Source organism: Tupaia chinensis, unplaced genomic scaffold (assembly GCF_000334495.1).
Source record: "Tupaia chinensis unplaced genomic scaffold, TupChi_1.0 Scaffold000235_1, whole genome shotgun sequence".
Classification (NCBI taxonomy): Eukaryota; Metazoa; Chordata; class Mammalia; order Scandentia; family Tupaiidae; genus Tupaia; species Tupaia belangeri.
This window is the reverse complement of record NW_006159713.1, coordinates 4,463,756-4,488,648: the sequence shown is the minus strand read 5'-3', so window position 1 is coordinate 4,488,648 and position 24,893 is coordinate 4,463,756. Positions and strand designations below refer to the sequence as shown.

At 56.8% G+C, this 24,893-nt stretch overlaps 1 protein-coding gene across 4 annotated transcripts in view; it reads right to left on the bottom strand.

The window, feature by feature from the left end:
- Positions 1-24,893, bottom strand: part of CPNE2 (copine 2) — a 58,728-nt gene that overhangs the window by 10,999 nt on the left and 22,836 nt on the right. For 3 of the 4 annotated variants that reach the window (XM_027771848.1, XM_006148407.3, XM_014587782.2), the window contains 10 exons: positions 23,910-23,981; positions 20,235-20,318; positions 19,871-19,960; positions 18,918-19,016; positions 18,321-18,407; positions 15,628-15,687; positions 12,890-13,023; positions 11,447-11,501; positions 6,143-6,194; positions 4,486-4,619 (listed from right to left, as the gene is read on the bottom strand). In XM_027771848.1, coding sequence (XP_027627649.1) covers positions 4,486-4,619; positions 6,143-6,194; positions 11,447-11,501; positions 12,890-13,023; positions 15,628-15,687; positions 18,321-18,407; positions 18,918-19,016; positions 19,871-19,960; positions 20,235-20,318; positions 23,910-23,981 — 867 coding nt within the window. The remainder of the gene's footprint in view (positions 1-4,485; positions 4,620-6,142; positions 6,195-11,446; positions 11,502-12,889; positions 13,024-15,627; positions 15,688-18,320; positions 18,408-18,917; positions 19,017-19,870; positions 19,961-20,234; positions 20,319-23,909; positions 23,982-24,893) is intronic. The other variant, XM_006148409.3, reaches the window with a different exon arrangement.

Here is a 24,893-nt window from a genome sequence, read left to right as displayed (position 1 = left end):
ACCCTTTTGATGTTTCTAGAAGGCAGGTACTGTTTCCATGATCCCTGTTGTATGGTGAAGAAACTGCCCTGGGTCACACAGCCAGGAAGTGGAGGAGTTGGGATTTGAACCAGGTCGATGGGCTTCCAGAGCTGGGGGATGAACAGCCCAGCAGTCCTACCTCCCCACCTTTGGTGCACAGGGATAATGTAAGGAAAGACGAGGAGAATGGCTGTGTCTGTGCCTACACAGCTAAGAGGGGGGAGACAATAAAGACCCTCCTGGCCCTTCTGCAGCCCAGAGATGCTCAGAGATCACCCAAAGTTGCACAGCCTGGATGAGTGAAGAAGCTTACTGAGGGCAAGGGAGTGAGATGAAGCTGCCTTCTCTAGGTCGATCAGGACAAAGCAGCTGGGGTGTCTGGGGGACTAGGACTAGGTGTCCCTTGCTTGGGCCTCAAGTCTCTTTTCTCAGAGAAAGTGCCATGTTCTTCCCTCTGCACATCCTCGGTAGTTGATCCCCAGAACACACAAACACCCTTCCTGGTCTTCCGAGGGGCCCAAACCCTTTTCTAGAACTGGGGTCCAGCCAGCAGGGGCCCATCTTCCCCCAAGACCCCACCTCCCACCCAGTCCTGCCCTGGCTTGGCAGGCGCAGCAGGTGGAAGGGCCCTGATTGTACCCCTTGCTCCCAGCCCCTGGTTTTCCCCTTAAACATGCAGGCCTTTCCCCATCCCTTGGAAAGCCAGCTCAGGAGGAGAAGAGACTGGGGCGGGGAGAGGGGCAGGGCCTGGCATCCTGAGGGCGTGCAAGCCACACGCCGCCTCCCACTCTGCCCTCTCCCACCCAGGTACCCGCGGGAATAAAAAAACAACCACAACAACGAAAATCCCCCCACTCAGGCCCTTCCCAGTGACGCCCATCCAGGTTACCCCAGATCCTCACAGCACCCTGGGGGGCCTCCAGTGGGGTCTTCAGAAAGTTCATAGAAGATGCGTATTATGAAAAAACTCTGCTTGCACGTGACCTTTTTTTGGACTAAAATAAGCTTGTACTTTAATACCATCCTTCCATGAACTATTTGAGGCCCTCTCATACTGCTCTCATGTCCTAAGAGGACATAGATTCAGTTGGGAAGGGTCTTGTCTCAGGTCTGCAGCTGCTGGGGCAGGGCCAGAGCTGGCAGCAAGGCCCACACTCCAGGCAGTGCCAACCAGCACCCCTCCTTCACTGCACCCCGACCTTCCTGCCTGTCCCCACTCTGCTCTGCTTGCTCTTCCCGCTCCCCTGAACTCTTTGCTGGCCTGTCTTCTCTAATTCTTTTTTTGGTAGAGGTTTTTGCTATAGGGCACATGTGCTCGCCAGAAAGACAGAGAGAGACAAAGAGAGAGAAAAATCACCCCCCCAGGGGTCACCCTCTGGGGGAGATAGCCACGCCACAATCCCTTCTCCTCCATTCTCCTCTCAGGATCTTGGGCACGCATGTACACGCACCTGGCATGAGTATAAGCCACCAGGTCCAGGACCCAAACCAAAATCAACTACATGGGAGTCTAGTGACACAGCCATTACCCTAACTGCTGGTCCCTCCTATTCTCTTTTTTAAACTGTTTATTATTTTGGGCCAGCAGGTGGCACGGAGGTTAAGGTGACTAGATCCCAGTGGCTGCATGGTTCAAGTCCTGAGCCTAGTGACTTGAAAAACACCAGGAGAGTGTATGCATGCCAGCCCCAACTCCCGAGGTGAATGAAGGAGAAAGGACTGCAGTGTGACTGTCTCCCCCCCGACCCCCACCCTGGGGAGGGGGGTGCCTTCTCACATTGCCTCTCTCTGTCTCCAGCAAGCACATGCACCCTATAATAAAAAGGTTTTACAAAAATGTTTATTTATGGGGGCCAGCAGGTGACCAACCATGGTTCCCATGTGGCCAACCATGGTTCGAATCCTAGACCCAGCAACTTGAAATTCACACTGGGCACGTATTACGTGTGTGCCCAAAATCCCGAGAGGAGAATGGAGGAGAAGGGACAGTAAAGTGGCCATCACCCCTGGGAGGTGATTTCTCACTTTCCCTCTCTATGTTTCTTTCTGGTGAGGGCACACAGCCTATGGCAAAAACCTAACAAAAGAAAAATCTGAAAATTTCAATGATCTGCTCTAAAAAATAAAAAAGAAAACCAGTTTATTTATTTCTCCCATCAGTGACAGAGAGAGAGAGAGCTGCCCCAACGGCGTCTAGACACCGGCTTGGCTTACGTGCTCACACACGCTCTGTGTACTCACGGAGGTCTTCAAATGCGAACCTGGAACCCTCCCCCGCAAGTCAGCCTTGCAGTGTCATGTCTTACTGCCGTGCCACTGTCCAGGCCCTCTTCTCCCTTACGATCTCCCCGCTTTCCTACCTTTGTCCCCCTCTCCCTGTACCAGGTGCTTCCTTCCTCTGGAGGGTCCCCGTGGTGCCCTTGTTCACAGGACTAGGCCACTTCCCCTCTGTGGGGAGGCCCTGGCTGGACCCCCACCCCTCCTGAGCCCCCACAGTGCACACAGCCCTCTGCAGAGGCCTGGAGCATGACAAGAGCCTGCTGCACTCTCGGCACGGTGCCAGGCACAGAGAAACGACAGCGAACACACGTCCCGGCCCCTGAGGGGCTGAGTCTGAGGAGGGGTGGGGATGCATACAGACAAGCACATGCAAGTATATGAACGAGACAGTTGAGAAGGGGACAGGCAGAGGAGGCAGGAGACTGATGTCAGATGGTGATTAAGGACGGCCACTCTGAGAGGTGGCACTGCCAGGGGCCCTGAGGGACGAGACGGAGACAGCCATGCAGAGTCTGGGGAAGGACCCCCAGGCCGAGCTCTGGAGGGGAACAGCTTGTGTGTCTAAGGAGCACAGAGCAGTCCCTGGTCGCTGGTCACAGGTCTCTGGTCACTGGCAGAACCCAAGTGCAGGCAGGGGTGGGGCCGTAAGAGAGGAGGTCTGCAGGGAAGGCAGATTCAATCTGGCTGTAGAGGGTTCTGGCAGAGGAGTGGCAGGGTCCGCCTCTCGGGAAAAGCAGTGGATCGTAAGGACGAGAGCGGCAGGGGGTGGCTGCAGTGTCTAGGGAGAGTGGGCGGTGGCCGAGGCAACGCGGCAGAAGCGGACTGGGGCTAAGGTTTCAGGGTAGAGGGGAACACACGTTCTGGAAGACACTTCCAGGCTGGCCCCATGGCCTTGTGGTTGAGAGCCACATCCCACATGGCCGTCTGCAATCTGAGTCCTGGCCCTGATGGCTTGAGAAACTCCCCTGGCACGTTTGTACATGCTCTAAGTCCTATCCAGGAGTGCTTTCTCCCCCACCCTCGTCTCTCTATCTCTCTCTGAAGACAGCACATGCCCTCTGGCAAACAGAGTGAGAGAGAGCGAGACGGGGAGCTGGAAGCCCACAGAGAGGCAGGGGCTTGGTGAGGTCTCCCAGGGACAGTGGCCAGGAAGAAAATAGGCTCGGGATTCCTTGGCCCCAGACCAAGACCCACCACTCGAAGGTTGGTGCCACAGTCTCAGCCATGGCTTGAGCCCACAGGGCAGGCCAGGAGACAGAAGTGAAGTCCTCTTCATAGGACCTGCCGAGCAGTCAGGCAAGTCAGAGAGGTCTCTGTGGTCAGGGGAAGGCAGAGGGGATGTCAGAGAAGTTGCCAAAACAGAGATACTACCCTTAGGGCCGGGGAAGAAGACTCCTCAACTCACATTGCCGAGTGAGGTCAGTGCAGGTCGTGGTGCATGGAGGGAAGTGGGTACGGTGGCCCTTGGTGACCCCAATACTAGCAGCAGGCCTGGCTTGTAAGGCCCACCTGGATGTCAGCATGGAGCTAAGGGGTGCACAGAGGGAGACAGGGAGGAGCCTGAGGATACAGAACGTGGCTGGGATGGCCACTTGCCACGTTCTCCAGATGCCAGTCAGAGCTCGGGCAGCCTCGGGCCAGGCCAGTGAGCTCTGGCCTTGTTACCTAGTGCCAGGCAGAGCCGAGCAGTTCACAGCATCACCCCAAGCAGTTCTGTAGACCTCGGCGTGAGGAGAGGCTTTTCTAAGTGGGACTGGATGGCTCAGAAGGGTCAGCTCTAGGGCCACAGGGGTCACTGTCAGTCACCTGGTTTCCACCTGTCCTGGGAGTAACAGGTGCCCTCACCCTGAGCCCCCCCCACACACACACACACTGATCAAAGCCCTATTTCTTGCTAAGCATGAACAGAATCACTGCAACTTTCTCTCTGAGCTCCAGGATGCCAGGACCAACCACGTGGGCATGATCCAATCCCTTTACAATGCTTGCGGGTAAACCAAGGCCCAGAGTGAGGCAGGGGCTCATCTGGGATTTAGAGCAGAGTAGGCTGTTTGCCAGCTCTATGACATAAGGGTAGGGGGGCAAGAAGGCCAGACCCCAGCCTGGGTCTCCCTCATGTCAGCCGGGGTTGCCCAGTCAGTGCCAGCCCTGTCCTAGCATGCACATCACGTGACCCCTACTCACCGTGGCTGTCTGCTGCTGCGTGGCCTGGGCTGCAAACCGAGCCACATGATTAACGATGGGAGAGAAGTTGGTGGGACCGTAGAAGCGGATGTGGGGCAGGCAAGCTGAGTAGGCCTGGGCGATGCCATCCACGCCTGCTTCGGGAAGAGAGTCAGATCAGCCTGGTCCCCTGGCCCTGTGCCACACTCAACCCACTGCCGATGCTCACCCAAATGTTCCTGCTGTGCTAATGTGGGCCCCTAGAGACTGGAAGTTCTCAGAGAGCAGGGCCAGGGTAGAAAGAGCCAAGGGCCTTGGACTTCGAATCCTGCCTTGGCCACTTCTAAGGTGTGGGGCCAGGACAACTTGTTTGACCTTTTGAAGCCAGTGTCCTTGCCTGTTCAATGAGCAGCCTGCAGGAGGGGGAGTTCAGGAAAGGAAGGGGTTGGCAGAGCCCGCAGTGGCCGCAGGAAGCCATCTGGAGGCTGGTTCTGGATGTGCCATGACTTCTGTTCACGGTTGGGGTCTGAGCTGCCCACATGGGCCCCATGTACTGGAGCTGCTCTGCGAAAAGCTGCTTCGACCAGCCTGCTGCCCTGTGGACCTGCCCAGGAGACTCCTGGCCAGGCATGAGGTCAACCAACCTGAACTTGGGCAAAATAATCTCTGGAGACCTGCCCCACACCAGACCCCAGCAGGGTACAGGGCCACATTTCTAGCCAATAGAGGCCCGTGGTTGCCAAGTCACGGCACCACCCCCAAGCTGGTGACTTAGTGCATTTCTATTCCGAACAGGGTCCACTCTGGGGGACTGCCAGGGAAGGTGGATGCTACAACCCACCAAATCCTAGGCTGAAAGGTCTGTGAGGGTCGGGGCCACCCTCTTCCATACCACCTGGATCCTCTCTCCTCCTTGCATGGTTTCTTTTTTCTTTTATGTCAGCAAGTGAGCGAGATTTTGACCAGGTCTGGCCACACAGAGCTCCTACTGTCCCAGGCTCCCAGTTAGCTGGGATCACAGGTGTGCAACACCATGCCCAGCCTCTTCAGGCTGGGCCAGGAATCAAACCCAGGCCTCCTGTGTGACCTCAGCCTCTGAGGAGTAGCGTCTCCACAGCAGCACACCACCGCGCTGAGTTGCTAGCAGTTTCTGAACTGACCCTGGGAGGCTCAGAAATCAGCACAGACACTGCCAGTCCCTGCCTGCCCCACCCCTCGCCAGGCAACCCCCAGCCCTAGGCTGCCAGGGCTTTTTGAGGAAGGCAGAGAGAGTAGGGTTGGCTCTCCAAGGACAGGAGGGAGGACAGAACGGAGAGAGCAGATGTGTGACGGTGCCATCCTCAGCTCCTCCTGGGTCACTCAAGGGCTCCTCGCCTGACCACCCAGAGCCGTGAGCGCAGCAGGTATCATACCTCCCAGGGTTAGGTAAGGAGGCGAAGGCCCAGAAAGGTACAGTGACCTCTCCAAGGTTCCTCAGCCAGGAAAGGGCAGAAGCTGGCCTTGAATCCAGCACTGTCTAACTCCAAACTCCAGCTCTCCCCACCTGCTACTCTGAGCAAGCACCAGGGAAAGGGGCCAGGAGAAAGGCATGGAGAGCTGCATCCTGCCCTCCTTCCACCTGGGCAGAAGGCCAAGCCTGGGGTAAACCCAGGGAAGAGGCAGGTGGGCCGACACTCACCTGAGCAGAAGGGGTTGGTGGGGTTGAAGTTGATGGCAAACTCGTGGGAGACCTGAAACGCAGAGAATGTGCTGAGCTGGCAGCCTCCCTGCCCCCCGACCTGGGCCGGCCCCCACCTGCTGCCAGGCCAGGCTCCGACAGTACCTGGCCCACCCCACATCTTGGCTACTGATCCTCCCACACTGTGTTTGCTCCACTGTGGACCCACAGAGGCCCACCACCCTCACTCCAATGGAGACCCTTCCCCATCATGCCCATCCTTCTGGGCTTCCTATGCCCCTCACCCGCTAAGAGAGTCCCTAAGTGGGACAGAGATGTCCCCACAGACAGAGGGTTCTAGGAGCACTGGAATGCCCCTCACTGCTCTCTGTGCTTGGGGACCATAATTGAAGACCACTCTTCTGGTCCTCAAGGCTTTTCTCTATCTCGATAGTAAGGAAAGTGCTTGGACAGGGCAGCCTCAGGCCAGCTAACCAAACTGGGATTAGCCGACAGCCAACCACTCAGAACTGAACTGGGGGGACTGAGAAATGTCAGGAGCTGGAGGGGACACAGGGCCATTCCAGTTCCCCCAGGGACAGTCCTGTTTCTCGGCCTCCAGGCCAGCTCCAGCCCAGGAGGACCATCGGAGGCTGGCCTTGAACGCCCCAGGAGGCCGCTGGACCCATGGCAGGGCAGCCATTGCTGTCTGCGTGGCTCCAGGAACACTGAGGGACCTCTAACTGACCCCCAGCTCAGGGCTGCAGGAAAACTGCAGCAGCTGTGGGACCCAGGGCCTCAAGAGAGCCAGAGAGCTCAGTTTGGGGGACCCCTCTACTTGCCATCCCTTCCCAGCCACCACAGCCCAGAATCCCCTCAGTCTCCTTCCTTCTTCATGCCACACCCCCCTTAGCACTGTGCAGACACCCCCTCCCATCCCCACAACCCAATGGGAGAGGATGTTTTCATCTCACTTTACACATGACAAAATTGAGACACAGAATGCACTAGAATTTCCACACGTTTACTGAAGGGCAGAGCTGTGACTAGACCCGATGTCCAGTTGCACTGGGAGCTCACATTCCAGGAGCCCATGAACCCCAGAAGGTGCTCCTCCCCCAAGGGTTTGCAATTAGGAATGAAGAGATGTCCAGGTCAGAGTGACCCCAGTCCTCGGCTGTAGTTGGGAACACACAATCCCAGACAGACCATTAGCTCCAGCCCCTGCAGTAGGGGTGCCGGAAGCCCCACTAAAACAGTGTCCCCATTTTACAAAGAAACAGAGGCCCAGAGAGGGGAAGTCAGGTGCCACAGCAGAACCAGCCTGAGACCTGGGGTTTGGCCCACCAGCCTTCAACTCCCCAGAGGGGAGGGACGTGACTGTGGCCTTCCCCACACTGCCCTGGGGCAGGGCTGGAGGAGAAGACGACTCCTCCTTTCAAGGATGGGGTTTTCAGTTCTTTGCGGTCAGCCTCAGGCGCCAGGCAGGAAGCCAGTCCCCTGATACCCATCATGGGCCTTGTCCCTGCCCAGGGGTCCTCTTCAACCTGTCCCCAGCCAGGGCTCCAGGTGTGGGGGCCTGAGGTCTTTGTTACCATGGAGACTTCATGAGCCTCTGTAGAGATTAAGAGAGGGGCTTGCATGGAAGGGGCTGAGAAAGGAGAATGGTTGCCAGGGAAACAGGACTCTCTTGGGCCAACAACTTCCTGCATAATCAGATTTTAGGAGCTTTTAGAGACCAAGGGAGCAAAGCTCTCTCCTGGTAGGAACAGACTAACACTGCTTTCCTGGCCACCCGGCCTCTTCATGCCCCCTTCTTTCCTTCTTCTTAGGGGGAGGGTGGTCTGGCGGCCAAGTGGGTGGTACTGTGAGAAGTCACCTGTCCAGTCAGAGGCCTCCCAAGTGGCCTACTCCAACAACTCCATTTCACAGGTAGAAAAACTGAGGCTCAGAGAGTGCCCAGAATGGTCCCCACACCTAGACCTGGGGGACAGTGACCCTGCTGTGCCCCAGCAGCCCAGCACCCCTCCCCCCACCAAGTTCGCTGCCCTGCTTTGCCTGAGAAATGCCAGCAAACAAGGCAAGGTTCCTGGAGTCCACATCAAGCCGATTAGGGAGCCCTGGCCACAGGCCTTTGTCCTGGGACTCCCTGCAGCTTTCCGACATCAGTGGCCCTGCTCACACACCTGGCCCAGCTGGCCTGGCCTAGTCAGAGACTCAGCACCCTGCAGTCCTGGTAGGGGCAGGTAGTGGGGAGGGGGCATGGAGGGAGCTGATGGGTCTCAGAGTGACAGTCCTCCCCGAGCCTCAGCTTCCTCACCTGTAAACACTCCCTGACCCCAGACCTCTGCCCAGACCTCACTCTTCATCTGAGTGACGTGAGCACATCTCAGAGTGCCAAGACTTCACGCTGCCTCCTCAGGGAGTCGTGTCCTCCCGCAGCCACTACCTGGGGCAGGGGGGTCCTCTCAGCTCACCTGGGCCAGCCCCAGGGAGAAACTGAGGTCCCAAGTGGCCAGGTTACATGTTCCTTCTGGCTCCTTCTAGCGCCCCATCCTGGAGAACCAAGCTCTCTGTTTGCTCAGGACACTGAGCTGAGCCCAGATTCACTCTGTGGACAAACAAGTACCACAACTCTGGATGCCAGGTGCCGGCGCACGCTGAGAGCAGAGCCGTGGGTAGGCCTGCCTGAGAGATCACTAGTGACTCAGAGTCAGGACAGCGCCAGGGCAGGAGGGCCTCCATGCGCGTGTGGTCAAGGGATCCCACAGTGGGAGCTCTAAGCTGAGCAGCCTGCAGGGAAAGATGGTGAGAGGGAGCAAGAGGCTGGGCCATGGCCATGTGCAAAGGCTCTGAGGTGGGAATGAAAGAAAGTTCCCATGGCAGGAGAGGCAAATGGGAATGAGAGGGGCCAAAGGGCTGGAGGGGCTGTGAGGGGCTGTGAGGGGCTGGGCCTGGCAGGCTCCAGTGGCAAGGTGAGGCAGGACAGAACATCTTCTCTTTCTTAGCCTGACTCCACTAGCCTCCCTCCTGGCACCACCAGGCACTAGGCCTGGCCAGGCCCCGGCCTCCCCAGAGTTGCCCTGTGACATTTCCGAAGAGGCTTTTGCATAAGAAAACATCTCATTCAGCCAAGTTCTTTGAAAGCTGGCTGGTGTCCTAGCAACAGGCTCGTGCTGGGCCTGGTTGCTCCAGCCGCCCTGCCCCCCTCCCACTCCAGTGGCATCACTCTGTCGCTGGCTTTGGTCCCAGGGATCCTGCTACATGATGGCCAGGATGCCCATCTCTCCTGCCCTGGCCACAGGGCCATTTCCTGAAATCCTGTGGGAAAACTGTCCTCCCCAGAGAGGACCAGAGGGTGGCAGGGAAAAGCTGCTTCTGGAAACAGCATGTAGCACAGCCCGGCAGACAAGATGCTGGCTGAGACAGGTGCAGATTTAGGGGCTCTGTGCCTGCCCCCCACGGGCTTTTCACCAGGGAAGCAACAGATTTTGAGCATAAACTTCAAAAAAGAATTTTGTCAAAGCGCATGTGTATGAGAGAGAGAGAGAGAGAGAGAGAGAGGAAGCACCCCCCACAGGGGCCTGGCCACCCTGCGATCCCTTTTCCACCAATTCTGAGAAAACACCTGAGGGTCCACCCGCCCTGTTGGCATGCAAGCCCGCTGTGGTGAGCACAGTATTTATTGGGCGAGTCTCTTCGGGGCTCCAAGCCTCAGTTATTTCACCTGCGCAATAGGCCAAGCTTACTACCTCTGACTGCAAGACTGCTCGGTCTTGAGGCCACCAAATCGCCCTTTTCCTCGTGCCTTGTTATGTGAGGGGCCTCTCCTTGGGCCCCAGCCCTGCCTCAGGGCTCTCTTTTCTCCCCTGCTGGCTCTTCTGGTCCCTTCCCAGCACCGTCTCACCTGCTCTTCCCTCCCTCTCTCCCAGTTAGCCTGCTGCACATGCCCTCGGTGGCAGCTCTCCTTGTCGGCCTTGTGCCATACTGTGGCTCTCTGGCTGTGGTCAGAAGGGAGTGGTCACTTCTGAGGCTTCACCTCCCCCAGCCTACAGACAGTCCCCCCGCCCTGCTGCCCTCCTCCCTAAAACACCAGTCCTTGGCTTCCTCCACCTTCCTCCACCTTCTGTAAGGGCGGGTAACAGAGCCCACATCCTCTAGACACTTCAGCAGTGTCTAGAAGAGCCTAAGAGCCTAATTCAGGTTGCTTTTTACATTTTCTTCTAAAAACATTTATTTATTTCTCAGATGAGTGAGAGAGACAGACAGCATCCCGTCGGTGTCCTGACGCAGCCTTGGGTCATGGGTGGATGCATGCCCAGTGCTTCAGGGATGTCCCCGGACCTGAACTCAGAGCCCTCCCATGTGGGCTGACCTCATAGAGCATTGCCTTCCACTGCTGTATCACTATCCTGCCCAGAAGCTGCTCCTTCCTGGCTTGTTTTCCATGGGCTCTTCACCTCGGCTTCCTCCCCACTCCCTTGACTCGGTCTCACATGTCCCTGTTTGTCATTCCACCACCTCCCTGCCCATCTTACCTGCCCAGAGTTTGCACGGTTGGCTGAGACAGCAGGGCCCCCACTCCTTTCTCCTGAGCTCCCAACCCCCAAATCTCCCCTGCCCTGTTCCCCATCTCAGCACCTCAATGCCTGGCTGGAAACCTGAGTGGCTCCTTGGCCCACACGCCCTGGTCACCCAGCCAGTCCTGCCCACTGCCCAAGTCTCCCTGTCATCAGCCCTTCTCTCCACCCCTCCATCCTACAACCTCACTCAGTCCTCACTCAGCCACCAGTGGCCTTGCCTCCTCCAGAAAGCCTTTCCTGATGCTACCAGGCTGGGCTGGGTCCTCTCCTTAGAATTTCCTGTGGCCTATGAATTGTAGATGATGCACAATTCAATCTGTATTTCAGATAAACCAGGGACAATTTTTTAATATGAGTATGCCCCAATATTCTGTCCCGTAATAAGTATGCAACATTCTGGCCATATTTATACTTAAAAAATTGTTGTGTAGATGAGATTCCAACTTAACTGGGCATCCTGCATTTTCATTTGCTAACTCTGGCAGCCCTGTCTATCTTCCCCACTTGGCATGGGCTGCAGGCGCAGAGACCATGCTGTGCTGCCCTCATTACAGCCTCTGCATTATGTCCCTGAGCCCCCTCCTCCTGCCCCAGCCATGCCCTGAGGACCCCTCTCTCAGCTCACCTGGGCCAGCCCAGGTGAGGAGCCCCTGGCCTAAGACCTTTTCAAAGCACATCCCAGAGAGGCAGACTCCACAAATCCCATCACAACCAAAAGGAAACTAAGTCTGGCTTCACTCACCTTCCAGTCTGGGGGTAACTGGGCCCCGAATCCCAGAGCCGGAAACATCTTATCACTAGTGAGAGAGGAGAGAAAAACAGTGAGCCCCTGGAGTAGAGACCCACCGTGCTGGAAAAGGCTCTCTTACAATGGCCTGAGCCAAGCCCGCCTCTAGGTGCCTGTGGGACACGTGGCTTGACCATGGCTACACTGGTGGCAGGCACTGCCAATCAGCAATAGGACTTCTAACCAATGAACCTGGGGGCAGCTTCTAGGTCTTTCTCAAAGCAAGACCCCAAGCAGCTCCTAAACCAAGGTCATGGGATGTGCTGGTTGCCCCTCAACCAACTGTTCATGGCTAAGGAAAACTCTCCTACAGCAGGAGCCCTGGTTTGGCATTCGAGGCCTTTCATCACCCATCCCCAGGGCCTCATCTCACCCCACCTGCCCACCCTCACACCCCACTCTTCCAGCCTTGACCACTGGCCACTCGCTGTCCCCCAAACACACTTAACTGGGTATCCTGTGTTTTTATTTGCTCAATAAGTACAGCACCTTCACCTCCCAACTTCAATTCCACTATGCCACTGGTCTGTTTCCCCTGGCAAACTCCTACTCATCCTCCAAGGCCCAAAGTGGCCCCTTCTCTCTATGGGATTCCCTGATATACACTATGATGCTGCCCCCTTTTGTGCTCCGACAGCTCCCGCCTCGCTGGTAAACTGGGCTCTCAGTGCTCCAATGGCTTCTTCCCTACCTTCGTTCTCTTTAAGATGAGAACTCCCTGGAGCAGGGACCATGTCTCCTGTTCATTCATTTGACATATATTCCTTTGGCTGCCATATGGAGGACAAGCTCATGAGGCTGGGACAGAAACTGGGAGACCAGAGAGGAGGCTACTAAGATGATCTGGGCAGGAGGCGATGGTAGCTCACACCAGGTGTCCCAGCCAACCAGGGCCTTGCTAAGTCTGAATGCCCATTAGATGGCCCAGTGAAGGGGCTGAGTGGGCAGCTGGATACCAGGGTCCTCTGTCCCACCATGCAGAAGGGGGCTTCCAGCTCCCTTGCTCTGCATGCCATACCTCTCCATGTGGCCTGGGATCCCAGCCACCCTTATGTCCTGATCCCCGGGAGTCAGATGCTAGTCCTCAAGCTGCCCTATTTCCCTAATTCTAAGAGGAGAGATTGTACTGATAACAAATGAGTTCCATCTTCCATCCTGGCTCATCTTCATACTGGTTCCCTGGTGTACCACGCGGAGAGGGATCCCAGTCTGAATCTGGGCTCAGCACTCAATTAGTCATGTCTGCCTCAGGCACAGGAAGGAACAATAACCACATGTCTGTAATGTGCTGGCCATTCCTAGATTTGATGATCTCAGGGTCCCTCCCAGCTTTGACCAGCTGAGTGCCCCAGGCTGCTGAGAACCCCACCTGACCCCCCAAACCCTCTCTGAGCTCACCTGTCATAGTCTTGAATGATCTGTCCAACAGCCCAGATGGCTGACAGATACTCGTTGGTGCCCATGGGGTTGATATAGTGCAGAGAGGAAGGGTCGAGGGGATTCCCGTTGGAGGCTGTGAAGTCTATTCCAACCTGTAAAGTGGGGATAAAGGTCACCTGATATGCCAAGACCTGCAGTTCCTATCCCAGTCCCGGGCTGTCTCTCAACCAACTGTTCATGGCTACGGAAAACTCTCCTAAAGCAGGAGTCCTGGTTTGGCATTCAAGGCCCTTCATCGTCCAGCCCAAAGTTCCCGTCTTGCCTCCCTCCACCTGCTCGCCCTCGTATCCCACGGTCCCAGCCCTGACCACTGACCACTTGCTGTTCCCCAAACACACAGGGCACCTTCACACCCCAACTTCAATTCCACTGTGCTCCCATATCTCTCCAAATGAAACGCGGAGAGTTCACTCACCTCCCTGCCCCATCCCTCCCAGAGGACACTCTGAAGCCTAGGAACGGTATCACTCCTCTGCTCTAATGCCATCTGTGGCTCCCTATGGCTCAGGCATAAAGTCTATTGTCCAGATACAGCACAAAGCTGGCTTACGGCCCCAGATTCCCTTTTCCTCCTCAACAGTCCTTACCCACACATTCATCTGTTCCCATTTCCTGGCATGTGTTCATGAGGTTCCCTCTGCCTGAGAAGACAAGCCATCTTTTCTCCCTATCTAATTATCATCCATCCCTCAGGCCTGACACAGATGCTGTTGCCCCACTGAAGCCTTCCCAGACACCTCACCTCCACCCGAGCCATCTCCCCATGGTCACTCAGATCACCAAGGGACCCTGTGCCCCAGAACTGCGGCAGGGCAGTGCCCATCTCCCTGGTTGGCTGGTGTGCACAGCAGTCGAGGCGCATGCCCTCAGGCAGCCTGGTCCAAGGCAAGTACTGACAGGGACTGAGGGCTAATGGCAGGAACTGGACTCCTCTCTCAGCCCCAAGAGGATCCCAGCTTAGCCCCTAGAGGGGTGGGATGGAGGGGAGGGGCAAGAATGGCCCTGCCCAGCAGGGGAGGAACAGAGAGAAAGAAGGCCACCTGGAACTCCGTCACAGTGGAGTGGGAGAGAAGGGGCCACCCATCCAAGTCCTCTTGCTGTTGGAGGATCAGTACCCCAAGGACAGGGCTAGAGTGGCCTAGTCCTTGAGGGACCCCTCCAGAGCCACAGCCTAGAGTCTGGCACAAGGAGATGCCTAGTGCACACTGGCTGAGTGAATGTGTGCACACAAGAGAACGAGGAGGGCCTGGCTTCTCTGCAAGGGAGTGGGAAAGGTGACCAGTGGTCAGCAAGGCCAATCCCGACTCCACACAATACTGCGAGGCCCTCCAGCCCCCACCGGGATCTAGAAGGGGTGAAGGAGAGTTACCAAGGGCTATGGGGAGTGGGCTAATCAGGGTCTCAACAGGCTCCTCCTCTGTGGGCCTGAGGCTCCCCTGGGGTGAGGACAAAAGCCAGGACAAGTGGCACAGCATCCAGTGGGGATGCTGCAGGCCAAGGGCAGTGAGAAGTCTTCCTTTCAATGAGCATTGGCTGAGCACCTGCTACGTGCCAGGCACTGTGTGCTATCCTAAGGCCGGCGAGGAGACAACGTATACAAAGTACCCTCACTTAGAGCACTCACAGCCCAGTGCTTGGCAGGAGTGGGGCCAAGCAAAAAACACACAGGGTGGGGGACCAGCAGATGGCATAATGGTTATGTTGCTAGACTCCCATGTAGTCAACTGCAGTTCGAGTCCCAGACCTGGTGCCTTAAACCTCATGCTGGACGTGTGTGTGTGCCCAAGATCCCGAGAGGAGAATGGAGAAGAATTGCAGCGTGGCCATCTCCCCTGGGAGGGTGATTTCTTGTTCTCTGGCAAGCACATGTGCCCTATAGCAAAAATCTCTCTTAAAAAACAAAAAACCCTGCACAGGGTGATTTCAGAGCATGGCACATGTCCTGAAGTAACAAAATAGGGAGGGCGTGGTGGTTAAGGCACTGGACCCCACATGGTTGAATCTGCAGTACAAGTCCCAGGCTTGGTGGCCTGAGAAACATGTGGGGCACAGGTGTGTTTATGCAAAAATCCTGAGGGAAGGATGGAGGAAAAGGGACTGTGGCATGGCCATTCCCACTGGAGGGTGATTTCTTGCTTCCCCTCTCTCAGTCTCCCTCTGGTGAGTGCAGCACGCACTCTATAGCAAAAATCTAAAAACAGCAAACAAACAAAAAACCACGGGAGATGTGACAAGGAAGGGGTATCAGGGAACGTCTCCCTGAGAAGGTGGCCTGGAGGATGGCGGGGAGGCAGCCATGCGAAAGTTCTGGGGAGGAGTGTTTCAGGCAGAGGGGATGGCAGGTGCAGAGGTGGAGCAGGGCAGTGTGGCCAGTGAAGGGAGTGGCTGGAGCTGAGGGAGCAGGGAGGGAGGTGAAAGCTGAGGCAGGTAGGCAGGTGGGGGCTGCATGCGGAAGGCCCTGGCTTTGTTTCCCTCGGAAAGGGTGCAGCAGGCAGAGTCAGAGCCATGCCCTGAGCTAAGCCCCACTGAGGCCCACCCAGGGGATCAAACCAGCTGCACCCTCTGCCCTGGGGCCAGACAACCCCCATGGCCTGGGGAAGTCCTTCCTGAAGTGTATCCCAAGTCCCTCCAGCTGCGGTAGTGGCCCAGGCCCTGAGGAGCACCCTGTCTGGGGCGGGAGAATGGGGGAGCCTTACGGTGAACATGAGCTGGCAGCCTCCCAGGATGTAGTCCAGGAAGGAGTAGTCCCGGTTTATCTGGAAGGATAAACCAGTGGGTGAGTCAGTGGGCGCCTGCGGCTTGCCACACTCGCCACACATGTCCATGGAGGGGTTGTTCTCTATGTCCTGAAGCTCCATAGGGACAAGGAGGCCAAAGGAGATGGGCCTGACCTGATTACAACAAAACCCAAGTCACTCCATAACAAAACCCTGCGAGCAATGGCTCCCAAGGGCTGGGGCACTTGGGGCAGGTAGACACACACACACACACACACACACACACACACACACACAGATACACAGACACGTAACCTTTCCAGGCAGGGTCCCAGGACCCGGTTACATTACCTGACAGAGAACTCTCCATGTGCAGCTAGTAGGTCCTTAACTCCCTTTAGCCCTTATGGACCTCCTTCTATTTTAAATTTTGCTATTGGGCTTATGCTCACCAGAGGGAGGAAGAAAAGGGAGGGAGGGAGACAAAGTGAGAAACCACCCCCCAGGGGCATGGTCCTACTGCAATCCCTTCTCCGTTCTCTTCTCAGGATTTTGGGTATGCACTCACACATGTACAGTATGGGTTTTTTTTTGTTTTTTGTTTTTTGTTTTTGTCAAGTCACCAGATCTGGGACTTGACTCAGTCAGCCATGTGGGATATGATCATATTAACCACCATGCTATTGGCTGGCCCTAACCTCCCTTTTAAAAAAAATAAACAAGAACTTGATTCATTAATTCATTTCAAGAGACAAAGAGACAGGCACCCCTAACGGGCTTCGTTGTGTGAGATTATGCTACTGCCTGGTCCTTAACTTTCCTTTTTAACAAAGAGAACAGACAAAGCCTTCTACAATAATTTATTTGTTTGTTTGTTTTGTTTTGTTTTGGAGAGGTTTTTTGCTATAGGGCTGTATGCTTGCCAGAAAGACAGAGAAAGACAGAGAGCGAGAAATCGCCCTGGTGGGGGGGGGGGGGGGGACACCCAACCATTTATCCCTTCTCCTCCATTCTCCTCTTGGGATCTTGGGCATGCACGCACACGCACCTGGCGAGAGCTTAAGCCACCCAGGTCCGGGACTCAAACTACAGTCAACTACATGGGAGTCCAGCGACATAGCCATTATGCCAACTGCTGGTCCCAGCCTTTTACAATAAATGAATAAAGCTGTTACTAAAAGACCACATTGGGACTAGCCAGGAGGCCTGGTGATTAAGGCAGCTGGATCTTACATGGCTGACTGTGCAGTTTGAATCCCAGAGCCAGTGACTTGAAGAATGCTGGGCACCGTACACATGCATGCCCAAAAACGTGAAAGGAGAGAAATGGAGAAGGGACTGTGGCATGACCATTTCCCTTAGGAGATGCTTTCTCACTTTTTCTTTCTCTCTAGAGAGAGAGATTAAAACGCACACACACGGGACCAGCAGTTAGCGTAATGGTTATGTCGCTGGACTCCCACGTAGTTGATCGCGGTTCAAGTCCCGGACCCGGTGGCTTAAAACTCACACCGGGTGCGTGTACGTGCATGCCCGAGATCCCGAGAGGAGAATGGAGGAGAAGGGATTGCGGCGTGGCCATCCCCCCTGGGGGGTGATTTCTTGCTTTCTGTGTCTCTGTCTCTCTCTGTCTGGCGAGCGCACGCGCCCTATAGCAAAAACCTCTCAAAAAAAAAAAAAACACACACACACAGATTAAACACACACATGCGTGCGTGTGCGCGTGCACACACACACACCCACTGCATTTGCTCTGAGATCTTTGCCTCCTTTTGCAAAAGAACATTGGCACTTCAGTTCTTTTCAAACTAAACATATTTTAAGTTAATTAAAAAAAAGGGGGGAGGAGAGGAAGGCTAATTTAAACAATTACAAAGGAAAGCAGGTGCCCAAATTTGTGAAAAGAGGGTGTGCAGGATGGGAGTTTCAGAAATGAGGTCCCTAGACCCCAACACAGCAGCAGGGCAATCTCACCCCTTACAGAGCACTCTGGCGTCACAACCTTGGTGAATGTTCACAGGACCAGGGCCTGACAGCCGGTCTTAACACGAGGAGATAGAGCCTGGGCGTGTGAACCACCCACTGGCAGACAGCAGCGCCAGGACTCACTCTGGAACCTCTGGCCTGCAGGGAAGGGCTCTGGCTGTCCTGCCCGAGGCTGCAGTCCTTAATGAACTGCCCGAACCACAGCTTTTAGCCACCAGACAGCCAGGGGCCTGGCCCTGACCACAGCCCGGCCACTGCCGGGTGAGCTTCCCTGCCTTTCTAAGACCCAGTGGTCCCAAACAGACCATGGGAGTCACAGTCACCAGACCCTCACTGATGCCAGAGAGGACAGGCTGACCCCATGATCTCTGCCCCTCTGATGCTGTCAGGGACCACAGCACTTCTCTCCACGGTTACCCTCCAACTAGGAGAGACCACAGAAAGCCTTCCCATGCCCCCCTCCTCCTCCTCACAGGAATGAGACACGAGCCTCACCCCGCACGGCTCTACCTTGTTACCAGCCCCACTCTGCAGGCCAGGAGAGGACGGGCACAGAGCCAGGAAGTGGCAGAGCCAGGGTTGGAGCTTGGGCCTCACTGGCTCCAGACGCAATGCTCTGTCCACTCCCCTTGCAGTGACACCTCTCTGTGAGCCCCAAACCTCCCCACCCGTGCAGTTGAGCTCACCTTGCAGGAGCGCAGGATGATGATGCCTGAGTTTTTATAGTTCTTCTTCTTCTTCTGCTTCTTGGGGTTGATGCACTCGAACTCCAGCTGGATAAGGTGGGAGAACACAGAAGCTTGGCTTGGGGCATTCTGAGGATGAGTCCTTCCCAGGGCCCTCAAAACTCTTCCACAGCCTTGATGAGGAGACAGCATGCCTCCTCCAGGGAGCCTCTGGACATCCACACCCAGAAATGTAGGAGGACCAGCCTCTGCCCCCGCCAGGCAATCAGCCACACCTAATCCACATCACGCACCCAGGAGTGTCGCTCAGAGCCCAGCTTCTCAAGGGGAGTTCAATGAACAGCTCCCAACAGCTCACTAGATGCAAGGGACTCTCCCTGCATCGTCTCTCTCTACTTAGTTCTCACCTGACTCCCCTGCCCTGTTGACAGACAGGGAAAAAAGAGCCTCAGCGATGTCAAACGTCTCACTCATGGCTGTACTAGACCCCACCTCCCAGAGAAGTGGAATTGGAGCCCCAGTCTGCCTGATTCAAAGCCCAGGTTCCTTCCCCAGCCCCTGCTGAAGTCTTGGGGTCATGGCTCACGCCCATCTCACCGGGATACCGTCGCGAGCCTGACACATCTGTGACACCGAGGACTGGAACTCGCCAATGAAGTCGTGGCCCCCGTCGTTATCATAGTCGTAGCACATGACCTGGGATGGGTCCAGTGTGGTCACCCCAGAGCTGCTCCCCAAGAGTGTTTTCCAGCCCTTCCAGCTCCCCAAGCAAACCCTATGTCTTTAGTTTGGGTGGTACCTGCCCCCAGTATCTACCTAGCTGACTTCTGTAGCTCCAGAATTGCCTCCTACAGGAAGTCTTCCACGATTGCTAGGGAAAGGATAAGATATGCACACCCCAGTACCCATGGTGCTGGAAGCTTGACTCAGCACTTGGCTTCTCCTCTATTGGGTTATGATCCACACAGCTAATAGGCCATGGTCTGGGCCCTCTCTAGACTATTTCTGTTTTTCTGAAATGGGCATAAAATCCCAGCTTTACTTGCGCTCTAATTTAGTCACCACTAGGAGGAGGTGGGAATTTTTGAGCACATCCTATGGATGAGTACATCGAGGCCCTGAGAGGGAAGCACCTGCCCAAAGTCTCAGAGCAGCAGCAGCAGTGGTCCTGGGACTAGAACCCATTTCCTGTCTGAGGCTGGTCTGACATCGCCCTCTCCCCACCCCACCTGCTCTCAGACCTGACCCCTGGGGACTGAGGACTTTTGCAGTCAGGTAATCATCGTCCTCACCCTGAGGTGATCTATAGTCATGTCCTGTCAGCAGCTCTGCCACCCTCCGGGAAGGGTTTATGGAGCGGGGCCAGCCAGGTCCCTCAGAGGCTTGAGCGGGTCTGGATGAGCACCCAGGTCTCCTGCTCTCCCTCCCCAGAGGTGGGATTCTCCCCATCTTCATAAGCAAGAACTTTTGACAAGGCAGCCTGGGAAACCTCGGGCAGACTGGGATGCTGGAACAGGCAGGGTGGGGACCAGGGCCCCAGAGCCCCTCACCTGGATGGGCTTCTCCATGTCCCCATCACACAGGGACACCAAGGGCACCGTGAAGGGCTTCCACACAGGGTCCAGCGTGTACTTGATCACCTGCAGGACAGTGAGGGACGGGGAATTCAGGTCAGCACTCTGGAGTGGAGCCAGGCCAATGGGGACCAAGGGGACAAGGGGGAGAGACCCACAGCCACACTTCCGGGAAAGGAAGCAAGAATTCCCATGGCTGGGAAGGCTCATGCCCTCGGGTGCCACTGTGAGCTTTTCTGCATGTGGCATGGCTGGGACTACACAGCCCTAGCCTGGGCACTGTGGGGGGATGGACTGCAGACCCACTGCTTAGGCCCCCCCTGAGTCCCCACACACCCACCTCAGTCCTGTGCACCAGCATCCACTTTCCGTCATCTCCCGGCTTATAAAACTCAAGAAACGGGTCCGACTTCCCAAAGAGGTCCTGGGGGTGCAGGAGGAGACGGGTGAGGGCGGCACGAGGCGATCGGGTTCAGGTGAGATAGGATGTGGCTTGGCTGCCTCCCCAGACCCAGACAGAGTGGGAGATGTGGGCCCACCCAGCCTGGCCCCTCTCCCCTCAGCCTTTGCAGGGTCCTGGGGGTGCAGGAGGAGACGGGTGAGGGCGGCACGAGGCGATCGGGTTCAGGTGAGATAGGATGTGGCTTGGCTGCCTCCCCAGACCCAGACAGAGTGGGAGATGTGGGCCCACCCAGCCTGGCCCCTCTCCCCTCAGCCTTTGCAGGGTCCTGGGGGTGCAGGAGGAGACGGGTGAGGGCGGCACGAGGCGATCGGGTTCAGGTGAGATAGGATGTGGCTTGGCTGCCTCCCCAGACCCAGACAGAGTGGGAGATGTGGGCCCACCCAGCCTGGCCCCTCTCCCCTCAGCCTTTGCAGGGTCCTGGGGGTGCAGGAGGAGACGGGTGAGGGCGGCACGAGGCGATCGGGTTCAGGTGAGATAGGATGTGGCTTGGCTGCCTCCCCAGACCCAGACAGAGTGGGAGATGTGGGCCCACCCAGCCTGGCCCCTCTCCCCTCAGCCTTTGCAGGGTCCTGGGGGTGCAGGAGGAGACGGGTGAGGGCGGCACGAGGCGATCGGGTTCAGGTGAGATAGGATGTGGCTTGGCTGCCTCCCCAGACCCAGACAGAGTGGGAGATGTGGGCCCACCCAGCCTGGCCCCTCTCCCCTCAGCCTTTGCAGGGTCCTGGGGGTGCAGGAGGAGACGGGTGAGGGCGGCACGAGGCGATCGGGTTCAGGTGAGATAGGATGTGGCTTGGCTGCCTCCCCAGACCCAGACAGAGTGGGAGATGTGGGCCCACCCAGCCTGGCCCCTCTCCCCTCAGCCTTTGCAGGGTCCTGGGGGTGCAGGAGGAGACGGGTGAGGGCGGCACGAGGCGATCGGGTTCAGGTGAGATAGGATGTGGCTTGGCTGCCTCCCCAGACCCAGACAGAGTGGGAGATGTGGGCCCACCCAGCCTGGCCCCTCTCCCCTCAGCCTTTGCAGGGTCCTGGGGGTGCAGGAGGAGACGGGTGAGGGCGGCACGAGGCGATCGGGTTCAGGTGAGATAGGATGTGGCTTGGCTGCCTCCCCAGACCCAGACAGAGTGGGAGATGTGGGCCCACCCAGCCTGGCCCCTCTCCCCTCAGCCTTTGCAGGGTCCTGGGGGTGCAGGAGGAGACGGGTGAGGGCGGCACGAGGCGATCGGGTTCAGGTGAGATAGGATGTGGCTTGGCTGCCTCCCCAGACCCAGACAGAGTGGGAGATGTGGGCCCACCCAGCCTGGCCCCTCTCCCCTCAGCCTTTGCAGGGTCCTGGGGGTGCAGGAGGAGACGGGTGAGGGCGGCACGAGGCGATCGGGTTCAGGTGAGATAGGATGTGGCTTGGCTGCCTCCCCAGACCCAGACAGAGTGGGAGATGTGGGCCCACCCAGCCTGGCCCCTCTCCCCTCAGCCTTTGCAGGGTCCTGGGGGTGCAGGAGGAGACGGGTGAGGGCGGCACGAGGCGATCGGGTTCAGGTGAGATAGGATGTGGCTTGGCTGCCTCCCCAGACCCAGACAGAGTGGGAGATGTGGGCCCACCCAGCCTGGCCCCTCTCCCCTCAGCCTTTGCAGGGTCCTGGGGGTGCAGGAGGAGACGGGTGAGGGCGGCACGAGGCGATCGGGTTCAGGTGAGATAGGATGTGGCTTGGCTGCCTCCCCAGACCCAGACAGAGTGGGAGATGTGGGCCCACCCAGCCTGGCCCCTCTCCCCTCAGCCTTTGCAGGGTCCTGGGGGTGCAGGAGGAGACGGGTGAGGGCGGCACGAGGCGATCGGGTTCAGGTGAGATAGGATGTGGCTTGGCTGCCTCCCCAGACCCAGACAGAGTGGGAGATGTGGGCCCACCCAGCCTGGCCCCTCTCCCCTCAGCCTTTGCAGGGTCCTGGGGGTGCAGGAGGAGACGGGTGAGGGCGGCACGAGGCGATCGGGTTCAGGTGAGATAGGATGTGGCTTGGCTGCCTCCCCAGACCCAGACAGAGTGGGAGATGTGGGCCCACCCAGCCTGGCCCCTCTCCCCTCAGCCTTTGCAGGGTCAGCGAGAAGCCCAGGTGGCTGCAACCCCTGGTACCAACTGGTCCCCCCCCAGAAGCCCAGGTGGCTGCAACCCCTGGGACCAATTGGTGTCCTGCCCCCTATTCTGAGGTCTCCAGAGCTTAGAAACCCTGAGACCAGAGCCTGTGGAAGTTAGAGCTCCAGTATCTCAGAGGGTCCGGGACTTCTAGGGGTGACTGTTCCCAATACACCGTGAGGCCCCCAGCAGGCTGTGACTTCAATTTATTTTGGTGGGAATCTGAAAAACTGATACCATCCTGCACATGACAGAAGGGATCGAAGGTCTTTAAAAATTTTTTTTTTGAGATTTTTTGCTATGGCATGTATGTGTTCGCTAAAGACACACAGAGAGACAGAGAGACAGAAAGCAAGAAATCATCCCTCAGGAGGTATGGACACACCACAATTCTCCTCTTAGAATTTTGGGCACGCATACACATGCCCTCGGCATGAGTTTCCAGATATCGGGTCTAGGACTAGAACCACAGTCAGCCATGTGGGAGTCCAGCACCTAACTACTACAGCACCTGCTGGCTCCCCCAAATTCATTTATTTAGGGCCAGCCCGTGGCATGGTAGTTAAAGCAACTGGATCCCACATGACCAACTGCAAGGTTTGAGTCCTGGACCCACTGGTTTGAAAAACATATGGGGCACATGTACATACATGCCCAAAATCCTGAGAGGAGAATGAGAAGGGACTGCACTGTGACCATACCCCATGGGGGGTGACTTATCACTCTCCCCTACGCCCTTTCTGTCTCTCTCTGGCAACCACAACAACAAAATTACATAAGCTTAAAATGTATCACTCTAAGGAACTTACATTCAAGTGAGGGAGACAGAAAGTCAAGTAAGTGAAGATTGTTAGATGGCATTAACTGTTAGGTGACAAGTAAAGATGGAGGGGGTGGGACATCAAGGGCCACTGCAGTTTTAGAAAAGGCTTCCTAGAGGAGGTGACATAGAAGCAAAGTCTTGGTGGAGATGAAGACACTGGCAACATTCAAGGAGACCGTGTCCCAGGCAGAGCCAACAACAAGTGCAAGGATCCTGAGCTGCGGGGGGACTACAAGGTGCTGACCTGGCTGAGGCAGATGAGGGGGGTAGTGATGGTGAAAGGGTGAGGTCACGGGGGCCAGGACAATGGGGACACCAGGTACGGCCCCGTCAGGTGTAAAGACCCTGGAATTTACACTAAGTGAGAAGGGGCACCTCGTGAGTGGCTGTGTTTGGAACGCCTCTTTGTGATGGGAGGCTCAGGACGTGGGGGGAATGGGGCGGTGGAGGAGTCCACCTTTGGAGTAGCCAGCAGGGCCCTGGGCTAGGCCTGTCCCTAGGCAGCCATGTAGGAGGCAGCCAGATGCTCCAGGACTAGGAGGCTCGGCCCTGGGGCTGGGGAGGGCAGGCCCCTTGGTAGAAAAGCCCTTCCTCTGCAAACCTCACCTTCTTGTCCAGCTTCCTGCCCGCCAGACTCAACGTGATGACCCGGTTGTCCGACAGCTCCTGGGCGGCGACCTGTAAGGCCAGAGGACTGTGAGGGAGGCCCACAGGCCGATTCTCTAGGGCTGAGAGGGGGCAGGAGGGGAAGGGTCATGCCAGGTGACCTTGGACAAACCTCAGTCTTCATCTTCTGGGAAATGGGGGTAGTAAATAACCCATCTGGATAGGAGGAATCAGGAAGCGACCCCACGCAGCAGCCATGGGGTAGAGAGGAGAGATGAAGCAGGGACCAGGGAACCAGCAGTTAGCGTAATGGCTATGTCGCTGGACTTCCACGTAGTCGACCGCGGTTCGTGTCCTGGACCCGGTGGCTTAAAACTCACGCCGGGCGCGTGTGCGTGCGTGCCCAAGATCCCGAGAGGAGAATGGAGGAGAAGGGATTGCGGCGTGACCATCCCCCCTGGGGGGTGATTTCTCGCTTTCTGTCTCTATGTCTCTCTCTGTCTGTCTGGCGAGCGCACGCGCCCTACAGTGAAAATCTCTCCAAAAAAAAAAGAAAAAAAAAAGATGAAGCAGGGACCAGACACAGGGATAGCCTGGAGCCCTGGGGAGAGCTTCAGGCCAGGGAGCAGCATGGCAGGCCTTCCGTGTGCTCTTGGAGACCCAGACCACAGACACCTCAAACACAGAGGTGCCAGGGATGGCAGTACCTTCACCGTGCAGTTGGGGGACGGCCGAGCTCCCTGAGCTCCCTCTGGTCATCTGTCCCCCATGCGTTCTCCATCAGCCATGTCCTCTGACCCCAGCTCAGCCAACGATGGAGCAGCTGGGTGACCCCAAGTCTGCCAAGAGCCCTCTCTGGGCCTCTCTCTCCAGATCCCCGTAGAGGGGCAGGGCCACATCCTCTGAGCTGGAATTTCCTGTCCCCTCCTACCTTGAGGACAATCTCACCTAATGTCATTCTTCCCTCTAGGACCACAGACCGAA